The sequence below is a fragment of the Daphnia pulicaria genome, chromosome 10, assembly GCF_021234035.1.
Source record: "Daphnia pulicaria isolate SC F1-1A chromosome 10, SC_F0-13Bv2, whole genome shotgun sequence".
Classification (NCBI taxonomy): Eukaryota; Metazoa; Arthropoda; class Branchiopoda; order Diplostraca; family Daphniidae; genus Daphnia; species Daphnia pulicaria.
This window is the reverse complement of record NC_060922.1, coordinates 5,488,308-5,507,758: the sequence shown is the minus strand read 5'-3', so window position 1 is coordinate 5,507,758 and position 19,451 is coordinate 5,488,308. Positions and strand designations below refer to the sequence as shown.

General features: G+C 43.4%; 1 protein-coding gene and 1 non-coding gene across 3 annotated transcripts; one reads left to right on the top strand and one right to left on the bottom strand.

Annotated features, from left to right (window-relative positions):
* Positions 1 to 48: 48 nt before the first annotated feature.
* On the top strand, positions 49 to 16,654 carry LOC124314627 (integrin alpha-PS2-like). 2 transcript variants are annotated; one of them, XM_046779857.1, is made up of 12 exons: positions 49 to 983; positions 8,443 to 8,564; positions 8,638 to 8,732; positions 8,809 to 8,929; positions 8,997 to 9,058; positions 9,502 to 9,550; positions 10,278 to 10,346; positions 11,420 to 11,595; positions 11,670 to 13,234; positions 13,305 to 14,274; positions 14,346 to 14,573; positions 14,945 to 16,654. In XM_046779857.1, the coding sequence occupies exons 1-12, from the start codon at positions 832 to 834 to the stop codon at positions 15,041 to 15,043; spliced, it is 3,708 nt and encodes a 1,235-aa protein (XP_046635813.1). In that variant the 5' UTR covers positions 49 to 831; the 3' UTR covers positions 15,044 to 16,654. The 2 variants fall into 2 exon arrangements, with proteins under 2 accessions (XP_046635813.1, XP_046635814.1); XM_046779858.1 differs by lacking the exon at positions 10,278 to 10,346 and having other exon boundaries at positions 57 to 983.
* Positions 14,730 to 14,801, bottom strand: Trnaw-cca. Its single transcript has one exon. It is a non-coding gene; the product is annotated as a tRNA-Trp (tRNA).
* Positions 16,655 to 19,451: the final 2,797 nt, after the last annotated feature.

Below are 19,451 nucleotides of genomic sequence, written 5' to 3'. Positions count from 1 at the left end.
TTATTCTCCAAGGTTTTCTTTCATTCTCCTTCGTCTCTTCACGTTCGCCCGTTTCTCTTTTTTTTTTCGTGTTACAACTAAACAAAAAGTCTCTCGAGTCGTGAATTCAAATGTTCCAGCCGTATATTCCACATGGAACACCACCAGACTCCGCCTCCACCAAAGCGCTGCGAGGCATGCTGACCAAAAAAACAGCTGAGAGCGTCCGAATAGAACAAAAACGACTGTGGTCTGCTGGGTGGCGCTAGTAGCAGATAAAAAAGGTTCTCAGTTCAGTTGCAACCGCCGTCGTTGTCGGGTCGCAACTTTTCTCTCGCCTTAATCATTTCAATTGGCAAAAATAAATTTCTTTAAATTTTAAATTGACTTTATTTAACATTGGCAGAAAATTATCCAATTGGATAATTTTTTTAATTAAAAAGAAATTTTGATTAAAAATTGTGCCACGTGTGAAAAAAGGATTACCAACTCAAGTGGGCCGGCCATTCCCAACGTGTTCAGTGTGTGTGTGCGTGTGTTTTTGTTGTCCTTGTGACATCAACTTCTTCTTTTGTTAAAGAAGAAAACTCTGCACACGAAACCCCCCACCAAAAACAACAAATTTGGTGACTGCTGCTGCTGTTGGGTGGAGTGTGTGTGTGTGTAGGTTGTTGTTGTTGCTTGGGAGCAGATCGTTCCTGCCTAATATGGTCCTGTTCTCGGCTTCGTCCCTTTTACTTTGAAGCTCCACGCCAGAAAAGAACTTTTCTCGATCCACTTGAAGGAAATTGGCACACAATTCGAGTGACGTCATTCGTGTTCATCCCGCAGCCCTAGGAATATATAAGAAAGATGACGACGCCATTGATGGTTTTATCGCTTTTATTGGCGGTTGAAGTATTGGCGTTCAACGTGGACATCCCCAGCGCCTTGACGCATCGGGGACCCAGCGGATCCTATTTCGGATTCAGTGTCGACCTCCACAAGGATCGAGGACTCAACTGGTAAGCCCAATTTTTCATTTAGCACAAAATTATGACGTCATCCAGGTGGTGAAAACATTTCCAAGTGGTAACGGTACACGTCCAGTTCTCGATAGGCCGTGACCGGTTCAACTTTTGAACGAACGGCAATTTGATAGAGAAGGAAAAAACGTGTTGTCGCCCACCCATAACGAATCAAAATAATTCCGTAAATGGTCGAATCGAACTTTCTGAACGCAATTTCTCGAATTGACCTAAAAGTGAGTGTGAAATCTGACGAGATGAAGAATGAGCAAACAGCCTCTCTTGCCACAGTCGTGTGTGTGTGCAACAGCAGCTATCTCTCATTCAACTCCGGCCATTCCGGCTCCTTCTTGTTCCACTGGCGTTTTATAAATAACTTTTTCAGCCGCCCGTTCGAAATCTTTTTTCTTGTTGCAGCTGCACTTTGAGACGAGGCCAAAGTAAAGAAGAAAAAAAGTGTAGAGATGTATAACGCCTCTTTCTTTTTTTCTTTCTCGGCTGCTTCGTGTTTTTCTTCTTTTAACAGCTTCCTCCTCCTCCGTTTCCCCCCCCCCCTCTCACGCAGTTGAGCTGCACGGAATGCTGCACCGAGAGGAAACGAGACATTTTTTGTTGTTTCGGGTAAAGAAATCGGAAATATGAAGGGAAAAAGTTGTGGGGGCGGTGATTGAATTCCCAGGCGGCCCCAAAACAACAACAAGAAAACTTTGCTGTGATGACATGTCGCATCGGGACATTTTTTTGAACTTTGTTCTTCTTCTTCTTTTGTCGCGTGAGTTTTGTGGGGCGTTATCGAGGAAACTTTTTACACGTGCCGCTCGTTCTATTCCAGTCTTACGTATTTCACATCTTTCGGTTCGATTCAATTTGATTTTCAAAGGGTGCGTTTGCGCCCGATATATTTAGCATCCCGTCTTGTCGCTTGTTGAAATAGTTATTGTTTTCTTCCCCCCAGTTCCTCAACAGCTATTAGAGGCTGCAGTCGCTAGGTTTTATAGGTCTATATTTTTGAGAACTTGACAAGACCCGACGCCGTCTCGGCCAGTCAAAACACGAACTGTGCAGTTAAACTGGCAGCTAGTCTTAACGTGTTTGCACTCAACTTAAGCCAGGCCGAGCTTGTACATTTCCAATTCAGTCAGCAGTTTCAAATTAAATTATACGACCTTTCTTGGCCGAAAATGAAAAATAACGACGGTCAGATGCAAATGAAAACGAACCCTCCCCTAGAAAAAAAAAATGTTTTCTTTTCTTTAGAGATGGGCGCTGTCCGTTTCTCATCTGCATTTCTCCCAACACGTCCAGATGTTTGTTGCCCATCTTGAAATATATTGCACACGTCTCCTCATCCGGAGGGTCACTCTACCAAAAGAATAAGGGGCCAGCAACTATTAAGGGCGACGACGAAAAATGACCCCTAGGACCATCCGAAAATCTGGTGACTGGGCAGGGCGCAAATGTCACTGGCCAGAGAGAGGGATGACATGTGGGCACCGGCACAGCATCAGAGCCCCTGACCATTTAGAAATAACAAACCAATACGACACCACCGCCCGCGACTGTGTCTGAAATTATTTGGTTTCTCCAATGTCCGGCGTTGTTATAATTCCCTTTTCGGTTGTTTCGCCGGCCCAAAAAATTGAAGATTTCCATCGAAATATTTTTCAGACATTTTGCCGTTTGTTTCCAGAAAAATTGAATGCGACTCGGTGATGTGGTATGCGACTTGTTAAATCTACTCTGTCGAAAGAATTGCCATTAGTAAAATATTCAAAACGAATGTCATTTCCAATTTTCAAATTGTTTCGTCGTCATTAAAAACCAACTTCCAGGCGACGTTTGCGCTAATTGAAAAATTCCTTTCTTAACTTTTGTCGTCTGACGGGAAATCGTATATCGATCGACTTGCGAGCGATGAAACGATAAAATACAGAATTTCGACATTCATTCAAGAATTGGGTTTAGTGATAACAGTTCGGCTGAGCAAAAAAGGAATTTTTTTTCGACTTGAGCCCGGGTGGTCTATTATATTTCCCTTTTTTCAAATTGATTTCAGCCATATTTTCTTATTGTTAAAAGAATGTTCAAACGAAACGAATCAAAATATAAATAAGGGAAAGAAAAGGGATGAAACGGAGAAGCGATATTTCATTGGGTTTGTTATTTTGTTTGTGTGCCGCGCTCGAGTGACTACAAGAAAAGAGCAAAAGGTCTGTGTGGTATTATAACGGGTAGACCCACCAAAAGGGAAAAACTTGTGAAAGACGGAGCTAGAGATATTCAGACGAGATACAAGAAAAAGACGTGAGGGTATTGGGTCTATCCGTTTTTCCTATGGGGACGGCGGACCACCGATAAGAAACATTCTCTCTCTCCTTTTTGACTTATTATTTATTCAAGTCCAGTTCCCAAATGGATGGAAACCAATGTTGTTGTTTTTACTACATGTTCGGCAATCATTTCCCCAGTTTTTTTCAATTTAAGAAAAAATAAAATATTTCTCATGGAAATGTTAGTATTTTCTCTGAATACATTAATACTAAGGCGATATGAGAAAAACCCTTTCTCACACATTAACCCCATCAACTCTGTTATCTATTTAAAAACCTATAGGAAAAACCCTTTTCCTTTTTTACAAACCCCCATTTTCCCACTGCGTCCCTGGTTTCTAACATTAAAAACTCTGTGGGATAGATACGAGTCATACGACTAATGCACAGCGCGGTTGAGAGTTCATTTAAATTTCCCTCCACTTCTTCACCCCTACACTATCAGCAGGTGTTGCTACTGTTCCACACACACTCAAAGGTTAGGCATTTGTAATTGCGACTAGAGTCTATTGAAGTTGAATTTAAGAGAAACTGGTTATTCCCGCGTACATTGTCGCCCGTGGATTATCTCCCGTTTTTTGTTACATTGACTTTTTGGGGTTACACACACAATATGGTGGAGTTATTTAGCATAGGAATTATGACAAGTGTCGGGATTTCGGGGAAATCTTTTTCGAGTTGATTATGCGCAGCACACGGGACGGACTGACTGGATGGAAATTTGCATGGGAGCTGACTCGTTTGGTTTTTCCGGCGACGGCCAAAAAACGCCAACGTGAATGTTCACCGTCAATTGATGAGAAAATGCACGCACACATCAGCCCAGCGGGGCGTTGTCCCTCGGTCCCGCACATTGTGTCTAAGCGTTCGATTTCATTTCTCATCACGCGCACAGCCCCGTCTCTGCGTTCCTTTCTCGGGAAAAAAGGTGTGGCCCGGGGCTGGGCCATCAGACAAGGAAAACAATGACTTAAAAAGGACAACTCGATCGAAACTTTTACCAAGACCCGACAGTTTGAACGGCAAGGGCGTGAATAAACTGACAGAAAAATAAAACAATTTCAACTGATGACTTTGATAATTTTTCAGAAAAATCTCCCCTAAACTAATCAACGAAATATTAACTCATTAATAGTTTATTCACACGTGAGAAGAGAACCGGTTAGCGGCTCGGGAGAAATCCAATACGCGCACAATGTCATTTTACAAATGATAAAAACGACCGTAAAAAGGTAATCGCTCGACTGAAAGCAAGTTAAGAAACAGGAAGAAGAATCAAACGAGATGATGCGGTAGCTAAAAAGAATGCAACCACAAAGTTAAAAAAGATGAATCGGCCGTGAAACGAGTCCCGCGTGAATGATTTCGGTCCCATCCCTGTGATTGTTCACGAAAGCCAAACGATCAAACACTGTGACAATCATTGCACAATCCGCTAATCTCTCCCGTCGTAAATATCCGCAAAATTGCCCGTCCATTGTCCGCGTCTATTGTCCCTAGAGATTCAAAGGAAATGTTGGAAAACTACTAGAAAAATTTCGGCTGAATCACGAGAGAGTCTGTGAAGAAAAGAGATGAGTCGGCACACTTGGGGGATTTGATTCAGTAGATGATATGTTATTATCTCACGACTGTTGTGATGCATCACGGCATTGTCATCTCTTTCTTCTCACCCAATTTCTTGGTGGTGGGATAATAAAAAACAATTGACGTCATTTTGACACTTTGAACACGGGTCTCTCTTTGGCGTGGTCGATTCCAACTTTAAAAAGACTAAAGAATAAAAATTGTGTGTGTGGGAAAAAAAGGCGATGGAGGCGGAGCGCGACAAACGACTTGGCCGAGCCGGCGCCGCCGTTTTGTTTATTTGGTTATTTTCTCTCGTCTCGCACCCACTTCCTTGGCTTTCCTATGATCATCATCTGCTTCTAATGAGTTCGGCTCCTCTTTTTCGTGTGGTTTTCTTCTTTCTTTCGGGAAATGGTTGATGATGAGACCCCATTTTTCTAGCTATTCTTATTATTATTATTAGACGTGATGTGGATGTGGAAAATTGGAATGGGACGGACAGATCAAGACGAACGTGGGAATTCATCCAGACCGGCTCGATTTTTTTCTTATATCAAAGTCGAGAGTTATACACAAGCCAAAAGAATAGCAGGTGAAACCCCCTTTAGTTGCACATTTCAGTTTGGGCGGGCATATCGCCAGTTATTTTACAAAAAACCTCATTTATTTTCCAAGCTTTTTTTTCACTCACGTCAGAGCTGCGGTGATTCATCACCGCCAGCATTTCCCTATTCATTCATCTCTCTCACTTTTCTTTGTCCCGTTATAGACTTGTTTTTTTTTTCTTTTTCTTTCTTTCTTTTGTTGTTGTTGTTCACGAAGTACGTGCCTGTGTGCCGTATGGCCATGTTGCTCCGGTATAATCACGTCGTGAAAGCAGATAGCCCCCACATACCACGCCCAGACTCACTCTTCTTTTTTAAAAGGATATTATTCTCCATATATAAAAGATAACTGCAACATCGATATGATGGAGGTTACTGCACACGTATGGAGAAAAAAGATTTCATCTTGCCTTATTCGGTGGTTATGTCTCTCTTTCACATCAGAGATTGGCCCCGTCCTTGTTATTATATCAAAAACGATAAAGGAAACAACACAAAACCAAAATTATAAATTCAAAATGTCGAGGTTTTTTTTATCGTCCGTGTTGTCTTGGATGACGCGTGTCGTGTCGGAATTTTTCCAACTTTCTGTCGTCCATTTGAGACCAGATGATGTTCCGACATGATTATGCAAATGTTGTACACGTCACTCGGACCTGTGGCGCTTGGAAATGGTCCGCAATTTTTAGAAGAAACAAAATGTGGAAATGGAAAAATTCCTTGGACGTCAAATTTATTTCACTGGGACGACTTGTGAGTGCCTTCCGCACTCCAACGGCACACGCTCAGGAGATTTCGATCACGAAAAAAAAAACGGGAAAAATTTGTTTCCAAGAAATCTCTCCCCCGGTGTTTTGTTAATGTTCAGTTCCTTGGGGGCTATAGGTGGAGATCTCCTTCCGATCGGCTAGTCAGATATAACGAGACTCTTGTTCTTCTTCCACCCTCCTCTACAAAAGTGTCAAGAGAGAAGAAACTGATGTACAACATCAAAAGGGGCGTTGTATTCCAGCTGCTGTACCCTTTTTGATTGGGGGCAGATTCGATTGGCCGCACTGATTTACAATCAATTCCCCGTTTGTTTTCTATCAACACTTTGGACTCTTTTCTTCCATCTCGTTGGATCACGTCCCTCTGAATTCCTTGTTAGTTTGAAGATATCATCGTCGAGTCTTTCCTGTTCACGTCACTTTGGTTGCACGAGCCTCTCCAACTTGGCACACCGAAACACCTGTGCTGAGACTCGATTGACTTCTTGATCAACCCCAAAAGTTGTTTGTAGAGTTGTAGACCTTGTTTCAGTTTGAATTTTTGGGGGGTTTTTGACACTGCGTTATTCCACTCCATACGGGGGAAATAAAGCAAACGACATTCCTTCTTATTAGTTTAGAGAGAAACTGGTAAGACATCATTCAAAAAAAGTTGACATTAGGGACGTTGATATTGGACTCGTCGAGATATTATACATGGAAGACTTGTTTACATTAGCCGCTTTCTTTCTGATAGGAGAGACTCGATTGAACTGTACACGTCGTGCTGGCGGCTCTTTCATGTCCGACTCACGACTATGTGTCTCTGCTTACACAACTATATGAATTTTATTTGAATCCACCCGTCTGGGGCCATTGCTATAAGGCCTTATCTGTGAATTTTGTTATAACATGGTACACGGTTAAAGGCAATCCTCTGTAAAAACTTGTAGACCCCCCAATGATTTTTCGTTTATTCAAATTTGGTTGTCTTCCGTCGCCGCCATCTATGGATGTGTGTGTGTCTCTCGTTAGTCCGGAGCAATTCCGACAGAGTTCTCTCCGGGAAAAAATGTACACACACAGCGGTCGAATTATTGATCGTATATTGCCATATATTTTGACTGTTGGCCGGCATAAATAGCCGGACCGCTTCTCCTTTTTTTTCTTATTAGACGAGTTTGAAGTCCTTTTGTTTTCTCTTTTTTTGGGGCCTCTATCCAAATGATTAGCCTGTTGATGCGACCGGCACGTCTCAATTCGATCCTCGGCAGATGGCAGTCAAGATGCCACAATCTGAACGGGAAATAAGAACAATAGAATTCAAAATTCTGGTTTTTAACGATGGCAGCGTATAACAATGCCTGGCCATTTCTCAGCTCTTTTCTTGCCCAGTGTATTGACAGTTGAGTTTCGTCTGCGATTGTGATCGACACTGGACGTACAGTATAACAAGGTCTTGCAGTCAGAAAAAAAGGGAGTTGGCCCAGTAAAGGATTGCGTTTGGGACCTTAATTGGGAGGGCTCTAGTTCTGAACGAGGCTATAAATATAACACACCAAAGAGCTCGCACGCTGCTGCTGCTGCTGGTAATCACGAAAATGGCTGATGTGAAATGAATGGGACCCCGCCGTCCAAATAGGGACACGACGAGTCGGACGTCATTTGCTCGTCTAAATTTATTTCCAAAAGAAAACGACTGGGCGTCAAAGTTATTAGCTCATCAATTCGACTTTTCGGTATTATATTATTCCTCCACCCCTGACCGCAGAGCTCCCACACACACAAGCAACTTCACACAGTCGCTGTGAGGGATTAGCTTCCGGCCATATGCACTCGAAGAATGTTATGACAGCTCTTACGTCAGAATGAGTTTTGAAGAGGGTAGTGTCAGTGGTTTTTCTTCTTCTTTCCATATTCTCGAGTGGTTTTGGGGGGGGGGGTCCAACTTCTGTGGTTTCTCTCGCACCTCTTCTTCTATCTGATTGACTGTCACAGGTGATGCAACTGACGTTGTTGTCTAGAGACTATCGAATTTTCTTGGTCGGGCACTTGGAAATGTTGTCGTTTCCGTCATTTCCCAACGGACAGTTTAAACTTCCCGTGTCCCTGGTTGAAATTCGCTTGCGGAAGAAGAAACGCCCAATTCGTATATTTGCCTTTTTAAAGTAATAATGAAATATTGATTCATCTCTCTTTGCAGGTTGTTGGTTGGAGCTCCGACAGCGCAGACGGAACAACCGGGCGTCACCCGAGGTGGATCCGTTTTCCGTTGCAGCACAGAAATTCCCGACCAGTGCCAATCGATTCCATTCGACGTCACAGGTAAAACAAAAAATCATTGCGTAAATAAGTGGCGAATTTAATCAATTTGAAATTGGAAATAAAACAAAAACAGGAAACAATAACGCGTCGGGACAACAAATCGACCAGAAATCGGACCAGTGGTTTGGCGCTACCGTCCGCAGTGCCGGACCCAACGGACCAGTTCTGGTCAGTTTAGAAAATTCAATCCTTCATTTTTGGTTATTATTTCAGTTTCAAAATGTTTTGGTTTTCTCTTATAAAGGCCTGCGCTCCCCGTTACGTCTGGTTCTCCAACAATTACAAGCGCCGTGAACCAGTTGGCACTTGCTTCGTTGCCCGTGAATCATTTCGGGAATTCTCCGAATATTCGCCATGCAGGACCTGTGAGTTTCTTTTCTTTGCCACTCTTTAATTGAAATGAAATTCATTTTTCTTTTTTTCTTTCTGTAGCCAATTGGGGATACCATCGTCAGGGTTCGTGTCAAGCCGGACTGGGAGCCACTATCACACCGGTACGACGACTTCCATATCTTTTTCGACAAATATTTCGAGAGAAAAGAAAAAAGAAATTATTAATAGGAAAAAATTGCTTATCTCATCCATCTCCTCCCGACTCCGGTTAGGGTTTGGTCTCTTAAAAGAAACTTTCTTTTTTATTTTTCATCCGCCCAAAGAAAAGGCGTTTGTTTGTCAAGCCACACACACAAAAGCCGATTGAAGTCTAAAGAATTTGATTGATTCCCCCTTATTGTATACAAGAGTTTAAGTATTTTTGTTTGTTCGTGCATTTGCATCTGAAAGAATTTTTCTGGTGGGAAATGGTGGTTCAAGTCGTCCTTTATATCATCGCTACATGTTGATGTGTCTGTTCCGTTTGGCCGCCGTCGTTTTCTACGTGGCGATGACAGATGTTTCCATTTATTTATCGTGTTTTTTCGTTCGTTCGTTTTCCTAGGATGGGCTTCGAGTGTTTATCGGCGCCGTTGGCAGTTGGTACTGGCAGGGTAAGTTCATCCGAGTCTTTTTTTTTTCCTTCGAGTTTTGATTAGAAATCCAACAGGTTTTACATTCTTTCCCCCAGTTATTATTTTAGGCGCAAGTATTATCTTTAGTTTGAGAGACTCTCTTTTTTCATCCGAGTAGTTAAGTTGAAATACATCCTGTACCGTTTTGCGGAAGGCAGACATTTTTAGGGCGAATGTCCGGTTCCTGTTTGCATTGTGTCAATACCAAACACGGATGATGACCCCCCTAATAAGAGCTCATCATGTTTTCTAACTGACAACGTTTTATTATCATTATGCCAATATTCCACAGCCCTTCTTAGCTTTGCCAAATGCTCTGGACTGTTTGAATTGCAACTTCCCCCCTTTCGTACAAGTCAAATATTTTTCTAGATCTTTTGTTGTACATATTGTACAAACATTTCGTTGTTCTACTTTTCACCCCTATTTGATGACGCCGGATGTGTCACGCACAAACTTCACCTGATATGTTCATCCTCCCACCTCTCATCCCTCCTTGATTCCTCCACAATTTCCCACCGACCCCTCCTGAATCAAAAGAAGAGATTGCTGTGACTTGTGACCCCCCCCCTTGAAATATTTAATTCAAATTAAACCCCTTTTGGATGTTTTGTGCACTTATAAAAAGAAAAAGAGAGTAAAAAAAAATAAATATCACCTCACTTGACTGTCGGTTGTGTTATCACCATATCATCCACCCCCACAGGTCAGCTGTATTCGATCAATACCACAAATCCGGCCGTCAGATCGCCTGTCTTTCGGACGTTTGTCACAGGTAAAAACAAAAATGACAAAACTCCCGCAAAAAACAAAAACACCCTCGACCATCAAAAACATAACAACAACATCAAAACAAAAACATGACTCTTTAACACACAACAACAACAACATACAACAAAGCCTTACAAATAATGGCGCTTCACATTATTTTAGCTGGGATTCTTTTTTTTAATTTAAAACAATTCTTTTTAAAAATGGTGGTACCCTCGCTGTGGTTGACGTTTGCCCTAACCATCCATCCCTCGTTCCCTCCCAAAATGTTTTTTGGTCATCCAACCAACCCAATTCCGTCCATATCCTCCCCAATAATGGTGTCGGCTGCGATGGAAGGTGTTCGCTTAATAATGTTTTATTTGTGCGCTTTTTTTAAATTCAATAACTAGTTGATTTAACATTTTAAGTGAAATACTTGTGAGTATTTTCAAATGAAATTCCCTTTCCTGGTTTTTTCCTCCCTTTACCTTCCGCCTTTTAGGGAATTATATCTGTCGGTACAGTATCATTTAATCGCTTAATTTACGCTTCAGCTTGAAACAAAACAAACAATTTAATAGTTTTTTTTTAAATACATATTATTCGCTTGGTCTAGTAGCTACAGTAGGACAAAATACCTGTTCTCTACTGTAGCGATGGGAAGTGCAGCCAAATTAATCCACTTAGATATTTTTTAAGTGTTACTAAATCATTACTCAGTTTTGAATGTGAATTTTACCATAGTTTATCTGGAAGTTCAATTATAAATTCTGCAAACATTTGGGATGGTAGCTTATTATATCTCACCTGATAATCCTCATAATTGTCATCCCTGGTGTCTCTCTCTCTCCACATCCTCTGGCTCTCTCTCATCTCTCTCTCTCTTTCTATCTCTGGCAATATTTGAATTATGATTACTGGCTTATTGATTCCTATTCGCTGTTGGTTTTACCGCCTTTATTTTATCTTTTTCAAATAATCATTTTTGGGTTGGTTATTTGAGGTGTTAGATCGTCTTTTTACAGGACTTTTTAAAATTCACATTCCCCACCAATTTCATTTGAAACGCAAATTAATCTTTATTACATTTTCCAGGTCAACTCTTCTCCCAGGGCCTTTTCTCACGACTGGACGTCCTCTCCACCACTGAAGGATCTGCTGCCGAGGACGACAGTTACCTCGGCTATTCCTCTGCAGTTGGCGATTTAGATGATGACGGCCGATCAGACGTGGCCGTCGGAATGCCCCGCGGTGCCAATCTCACTGGAAAGGTAAAATACATCGTCAACAATTTTTTTATTTCCAGTGAATTGACCCTTGAATTTGCATTTTTTATTCATTTTAGGTCGTGTTGTTGACTTCGAATTTGACCAACATTGTCAACATCACTGGCCAGCAACTGGGCGCTTATTTCGGCTATTGCGTGACCGTGACGGACGTCAACAACGACGGACTCCAGGACGTGATTGTCGGCGCCCCGCTCTATTCGAATTACGCCAACACGGAGGGGAAATACGAGATGGGCCGAGTTCACGTTTATTACCAGAGCGCCCGGCTCCGCCAATCGTTCCGTCGCAGTGACGTTCTCGACGGCGGCGAAGTCTCCAAGGCTCGATTCGGCTTGGCCGTTTCAGCCCTGGGCGACATCAACCTGGACGGATTCAACGACATCGCCGTCGGGGCCCCTTACGACGGACCCAGTGAGAGAGGAGCCGTTTACATTTACCACGGATCCAGCAAAGGCATCCGCACCAAAGCCTCGCAGGTCATTTACGCCGAGGAAGTCTCGTCGGAATTGAGCACCTTTGGGTTCTCACTGGCCGGCGGCATGGACGTGGACGGCAATGAGTATCCGGACGTTTTGGTCGGCGCTTACGATTCCGACCGGATCGTCTACCTCCGCTCCCGCCCCGTCGTCTACCTCAACACGGTCGACATCAACTACGACGTCGAGTCGAAACAGATCGACCTGGAGAACAAAAACTGTTCCCTTTTCGACGGAACGGCCGTCGCCTGCGTCCCCTTGACGCTCTGCTTCGAGTACAGCGGACGGGGAGTCAACAACCGTGAGGAAGTGATGGTCCAGCTCATCCTCGACTCTAAAAGCCCCAAGAATCCTCGGCTGCACTTCCTATCAGAGGAGAACAAGTCGTCGTTGAACGAAACTTACCAACTGGCCAAAGGCCAGCGAGCCTGCCGGACGTACACGGTTTACGTCCGGCCGTTGATCCGCGACAAATTGACGCCCATCGAGTCTGAGGTTCGTTACAGTTTGAGGGAAGTGACGGACACCAGGAGAGGCGGAGCAGTTCAAGCCGGACGATCAAGAAGATCTTTGCCTCCCGTTCTCGGTGCGGAAGCGCCGTCCAAAACGGACGTCATCGTCATCCAGAAGAACTGCGGACCGGACAACATTTGCGTGCCGGACATGCAGGTCACTTACAAGGCCAACATGGACAAGTACATTTTCGGATCGGATAAGAAATTGGAGATTGAAGTGTCGGTGCTGAACGCGGCCGAAGATGCTTTCGAGGCCGCCGTTTATTTGACGCTGCCGGAAGAAGTGAAATTCGTTCGAGTCGATCGCGTCGACGACAAGGAAGGCGGACCGGCCGTTTTGTGCTCGTCGCCTTCGACGGATGAGTTGGGTCAACCGGTTTTGCGCTGCGAAATCGGCAACCCGTTGGCCGCCTTCCGCACTTCCGTTTTCACCATCGTCCTTCAGCCCAGCGCCAGGCTGGCCCGTGAGAACGCTGCTGCAGCCATCGCTGCCGGACTCAAAGCCAAATCGTCTCTCGATTTCGTCCTGGAAGTCAACAGCACCAATCCGGAAGATGCCAGTCAAATGTTTGATAATCGAGCCGAGATTTCACTGCCCATCCGAGTCGAAACTGATCTGTCCATCAGAGGGTATAGTTTTGAATTAGTTTGACATTAAATTGCCCTTTTTTTATTCATTCATTTTTGTGTTTTCTTATAGAATTTCTGACCCGGAAGTGGTTCGTTTCAACTTGTCCTCATTTGTCAGCTCTACGGTTCAAGTCAAGAGCCACGAAAATCAAGTCGGACCCCAAGTGCTTCACATTTACGAGCTGGGCAATCGTGGGCCGTCGGACATCCTCAAGGCTGACGTCTACATCCTCTGGCCCACCAAAACGCTTTCAGGCAAAGATTTGCTCTACCTGGTGGACCGTCCCTTTGTCGACGGACCCGCCAATTGCCAACTGATGGAGCAGTTCAATCCATTGGCTCTCAAACTGGAAAGCGAAAGGCTCAGCAGCTCGTCATCCAGCGCAAGTTTCAGTGGCCAAAGAAGCGCCTCTTCGGCATCGTCTGGTAGCAGTTCATCATCATCTTCCTATTCGTCCAGCAGCTCATCCGGCAGCTCATCATCCGGCGGAAGTAGCGCCAGTAAATCAAGCAAAACAACTTATTCCTCCAGCAGTTCTTCCGGTGGTGGTGGCGGTGGTGCCAATGCCATTTCGTCCTCGTCGTCATCCTCAACGACATCTGTCGACGGGAAACCCAAAACAACTTCGACTTCTTCTTCCTCCTGGAACCGGACGTCGACGGTAACCCGTTACAATCCCGACGGCACTGTCCAGTCCAGCGTGACCAGCCAAAACAGCGGAGCTGGAGCTCCCGGACAAGTGATCCCTGGCCAAATCTTTGACGAAGAAGAGGATTACGATTACGATGAAGAACTGGACCAACAGTCGACCCAGGGACGGAGGAGAAGGCGCCAGGCATCGATGAACTTCCAGCACGGAAGGAACACGAAAAATCGCGTTCGCAGTCGTCGTCAAAGCCAGTCGAAGGATCTGGACAGGGAATTGAACTGCGGAGCGACTCAGTGCACGGTAATAAAGTGCTCAGCTGGTCCCATCACTTCCAACAACAACGTCGTGTTCAAATTGCGCGCCAGAATTTGGGCTCAAACCATTTCAGAGGTAAAACAAAATTCTGATTAAATTGTTAAGTTTGTATTCGGTTTAATTGAATGAATATTGATTGATTGCAGATTGACTGGGAGGATTTGGTGATTTCATCAAAGATGGTGGTGGACATCAACGAACTTCCGTACGGTGTCGATCCTGGCTACCTTCCTCTACGTTCTGCTACGGTGACGACTACGCTGGATCAACTGGATCGGGAACGAGAAGCTAAAGCTATTCCCTGGTGGATCATTGTTCTGGCAGCCGTGGCCGGAGTGTTGCTCCTTCTGCTCCTCATCTTTGTCCTTTGGAAGGTAAAATTTGAAACTTTTTTTTTTTCAAAAATCTTTTTGTTTAGTTTTATTAAAATCTTTATTTAAAGTTAAATTAAAATTGGGTCGAGTAATTATGGTAAAAAGAAAGAATGTTTAGTCTTTTGCAAACTTAAAAACAAATTTTAAAAAGTTGCTTGACCACGACGTGATTCGAACACGCAACCTTCTGATCTGGAGTCAGACGCGCTACCATTGCGCCACGCAGTCATATCTGTTTCCGATTTTAAAGTCTCCCAAACCGGCTGATAAGACTAGACTTAGAAACCTTGTTGTGACCGTATAAAATAGTTCCCCCTCTATTTTTTAAATATCATTCTACATTACCCCTATCTTTTCTTTTAATGTTACAGTTGGGCTTCTTCGAACGGAGTCGACCGGATAAGGACGAATGCGAGCAGGAGCCGCTCAAGTCGGAGAACGGCCATTTACAGAGGGACGAAGCCCTTTAAATAAACTCGTTTCAACTTTTGAAACTTACTTCGAGTCTGCCAGAGATGCCGTTATGCAGCCGAATCAACATACAATAGGACTCTACATCTGTACAGTATGTATTTAGACTGGGCTTTATATAGGGCCACGTTATTAATCTTCCTTGAAAAAAGAAGTAATGGACAACAAAAACTCTTCTGACTTTATTTCTATTCTTTCCCCCCTCCCCCTCTATCCATTGTTCACATGATATGACCTTTTGTTTCTGTTGTTGCGATGCGTATTGTTGTTGAGAGACGACAGTAAATAGTAGCTCGTCATGTATATTATTGACGCTACTCTATACTTGTTACGTCGAACTTGAATTGTACTTTAGAAATCTAATGAGTTTTTTTTTAAATCACCATCGATCATCGGCTAGCTTATACCAATTAAAAGATTACATTTGTGGTGGTGCCCTGCGTTTAAAAATGGATGCTATCACGATGACTAACGAAATGAATGAAATCATCAGCAATTTATACCAGCACAAATGTGTTGGGGGCCTCTTTAGCTTATGATTTAGTGCTCAACAGATTGACGAACAAAACCCCTTTTTTATACAGAGAGATTTTTTTTTAAATAAGAGAGGTCCCCCTCCCTTTAGTTAAATTGGGCGGCTATTCATTTATTTTTGTCGGTCAGCATCCCGCTGTGAATCGCCTTTTCAATTCATTTTTGTAATAATTTTCTTCGAGTGAGTTTTTATTTTCAACAAAAAACCAAAATGTGTGCGTCCTGCTCTAATGTTTCCATTATATTTCGATCGTCTCCATATTGATTCAACTCCATCGTTCATAATTAATACTCCCCAATCGCCTTGTTGGTCGTGTTTCATCTGCCTTCGCCTGCCAAGAAAAAATTGCGTTTCGTCGTCCAATTTTGCTGCTTATTTTTTGATTGAGTTATTATTTTTTTGATTCGTGTTGACTGGCTGTGTCGTACCTCAACGGTCCATGTTCTCACTTTTATTGCCCATCTCCGACGATATCTGAAAAGCCAGGCCTTTTGACTTTGATAACATTAATCCGAATAATGAATTAATCTCCCTTGACGATTTTCGTTAAAGATGCCAACAGCCAATTGTACAAAAGGGAAAACTGTGGATTTGTTTTTAAAAAGACGAGTGTTGATTGACTTTTATAACTAAATTGAGCCATGAACTTTGTTTAGAGACCAGCGGTCGTGTTGACTTAAAATATTTGAGCTAGCCTTTTTTTTATGATTAACAAATGGGACAGTTTGATTGATTTTCTTTATTGAATTCCCCTTTCAATGAATTATTAATATATTGCCGCGTGACAATCCTGTTTAACGACCCTCCAATTGTGCGACCGTCTACGGTGTGACGATGGATCGGTCTCGATGCGAGTGCTGTTTGTGTGTCTGTGACTTTGTTGAAAAAATATCACGATAATATTCTAATTTTAATTAATCAGTGTCATTTCTATATACATAATAATAATTTTCGCTCGACTCTACTGATGATATCTGCTGCTGGCTGTAAATGTAATTTTCTTCTTATTTTTTATTTTTATTTTTTGTCGACATGTCATCACAGAGAACAATAAAAACTAACTAGTCCTCGTGAATTTAATCTCATCTGACCTTGATTAATATGCTCTTCTTCTTTTTAGGTCTTATCTAGACTGGCCGTTGCGAAAGAAATGTCGAATTGTTTCTAGTTGAAACGCGATTTTTGTCACGTCCCGACTTAGACATCGGTGTGATTATAATCCCCCCCACACACATCCTGAGCTGCAAGACGAACGTCCTGTATGTTGTAACGCCGGGCAGCTTTTGAATCCCTTCAAAAACGGAACGGTGACCGTCGACGAATAAGGACGGACGGATGAACCCTGGTCGCGTCGTCCGTGCGAAAAAATTCCGTGAGTGCATGGACCCACAGCCCCGTGAAAAGAAGAAAAAGAAATGGACAAACTAATCGGATCGGATGAGTAGTACGTAAACAGGGAAAGGTTAAAATATCTGGTGATTATATTTGTGTGCATGCCAACAGCCAAACTCTCATTTGGAATGCTGTTGATGTAATCTCCACATCGGCGGAGTGATGGTTCGCTATGTGTTACACACACACCCGTCGAATGATCCAGCACAACGTGACTAGCCATAAGACGAGAGCCGCTGAGACTGGTCTTGTGTATGCCGACTGCATCATAAGGTTCACAGCACGTGAAGTCTTAGCCCCATCGTTCGATCTGCTCAATCCATTCAGAGACGATTGGGATGGCATCGAAAAGAAGATTTAATGTTAAAGAACCGGACGTTTTCCTCGTGAGATGCGATTTCATTTCCAGTGAAAATCAAATCGAAAAAACATATAAGAAACAACTGCCTTGTGTAGTTAAGTAATACATGTCGGTGTACAACCGGTGTGATCCCGTTCGTCCCCGTTTCTCTCTCTCCTCTATACCGTCATCACGAGTCTAATAAATACCAGATTGAACCGAGGCTGCTGCATATAGATGGATGAGAAAAACAAAAAAAACGGGTCTCCTTAAGGAATGAACCGGTTGCCTTGTCCGTCAATTCCGTGAGTTGGCTGTTCAGTGCTGGCTTCAATGTAAACTTTATTCCAAAGCAGGTAGTATGAAACTTTATTCTTTTTTGGGATGTCTAAACTTTCTCCATTGGATAGGACCTCCCTCCTATTCTTTCCCCCCTCCCTCGATCCTGCGCACAACCGACCGAGCTTTCACGTCACGCGCTTGGTACCGCATTTCGCTACACGCAAACAGCTCGGCAATGTTGTGCGCCGCTATTATTCCATACAGTCAAAAGTCAAACTGAGTGTAGTTCGGACCCTGTTTTTTCGTTCATGGTGCTGATCTCGTTCGTTCACTCACGACATTTACATTACCGACTTTTCCCCGTGATTATTACCGTCCCTCGTTCAAATTAAAAAATTTTAAAAATGGCATCGGAAGAGTTGAGTTCGATTGTGCACCGATTGTTCGTGGTGGGTTATTCGTTAACGACCTGTTTGGCGATTATGGTTAGCGTCAGCTCCGGAGTGGTGACCGACTACTGGAAGGAAACCATCGATGGATGCATCCTCTACTCGGACATTTATCAGGATATTCCCACCCACAACAGCAAAGGGCAGCCGATCCAGCAGTCGAAAATTCCCGTACACAACAGTTCCTGGGTCATGATCGGCTCCGACATTTCCGTCTGCAACTACACCACGTTCACGCCCATCTTTTTCATCTTCATCGCCATGATGTGCATCTCCTACCACCTCCGGAATCTCTTCTGCAAGCACTGCTGGAGGGCTGAAGAGTCGGACGTCAAATCCGATTTCTGGGAAATGATGGTCCGTTTGCTGGTCGTCTTGTCTATTTTGATGACCCTGCTGGCCCTGGTCGTAGCCTGCGTTTTGACCCACGGACACGACTACACCTGCAGCGGATTACGTCATTACGTCACCTCACAGGGACTGTCTCCATGGCTGGGCATCTCCTCCCTGCAGATTCACGAACTCTTTGAGCGACTCGACTGCGGATTCTTTTACTCGGCGCTGGATCACGGCCTGAAACTCGTCACCGAACACGACGATGAAAATGAAGGAATTACTAAGGCCATCGCTGCGGCGGCAGTGGCCAGCAACTCGGCCTCAATCATCGACAGCAATTCCGCCCTGGAAGTTGCCATGGCTACCGGATGGTTTCAGTTTTTCGTTTGGCTAGCGCTGGCCGTTGCCAACATCTGGCTGGCGATCCGGCTCAAAATTCAAATGTTTCCGGAATCTCTGAACCTGCCCGCCATTCCCAACATCTTCAACAAAGAATAAAACTTGTTAAAAAAACTAACGAATTGAATTATATAAATATTTAAGATTTATATTATTTTCAGTTTCGTATTTGTTCACGGTCCAAAATTCAGAAAATGTTTTCATTTTCCATAGTTCATTGTTGTTTCTCATTCGCAGTCATCACACACCTTTTTAAATGTCTCTTTCTAATCATTTCTAAATATTCTCCTTTTTTAAATGTGTCATATTTGTAATTTCTGTGTAATTTTTCACCGGAGAAAGAAAAAGACATCACGTATAAAAATGTTATCACATCAGATCCGGCTGGCTTCATGCGGTTATTTTACTTCTGGTTTTTGATCAAAGTGGATTTTTCCCAACAAACATTTCAGGTATTATATTAGATTGCACTTCCTTGTTGATGACACATACTACGACGAGAGTCAACCCAAAAGTCAAAACACGTTCTACCTGGTTTTTCACTGCGATCGGCAGCCAGTCAGCCGTGACTGCTAAGCTAAACACATTTCTGAAAATTACGAGAGTTCTCTTTGAAATAATTCCATTTGCTTTTGACTGGGCTTCACACAAATAGACACACCGTGTGCGCTGCG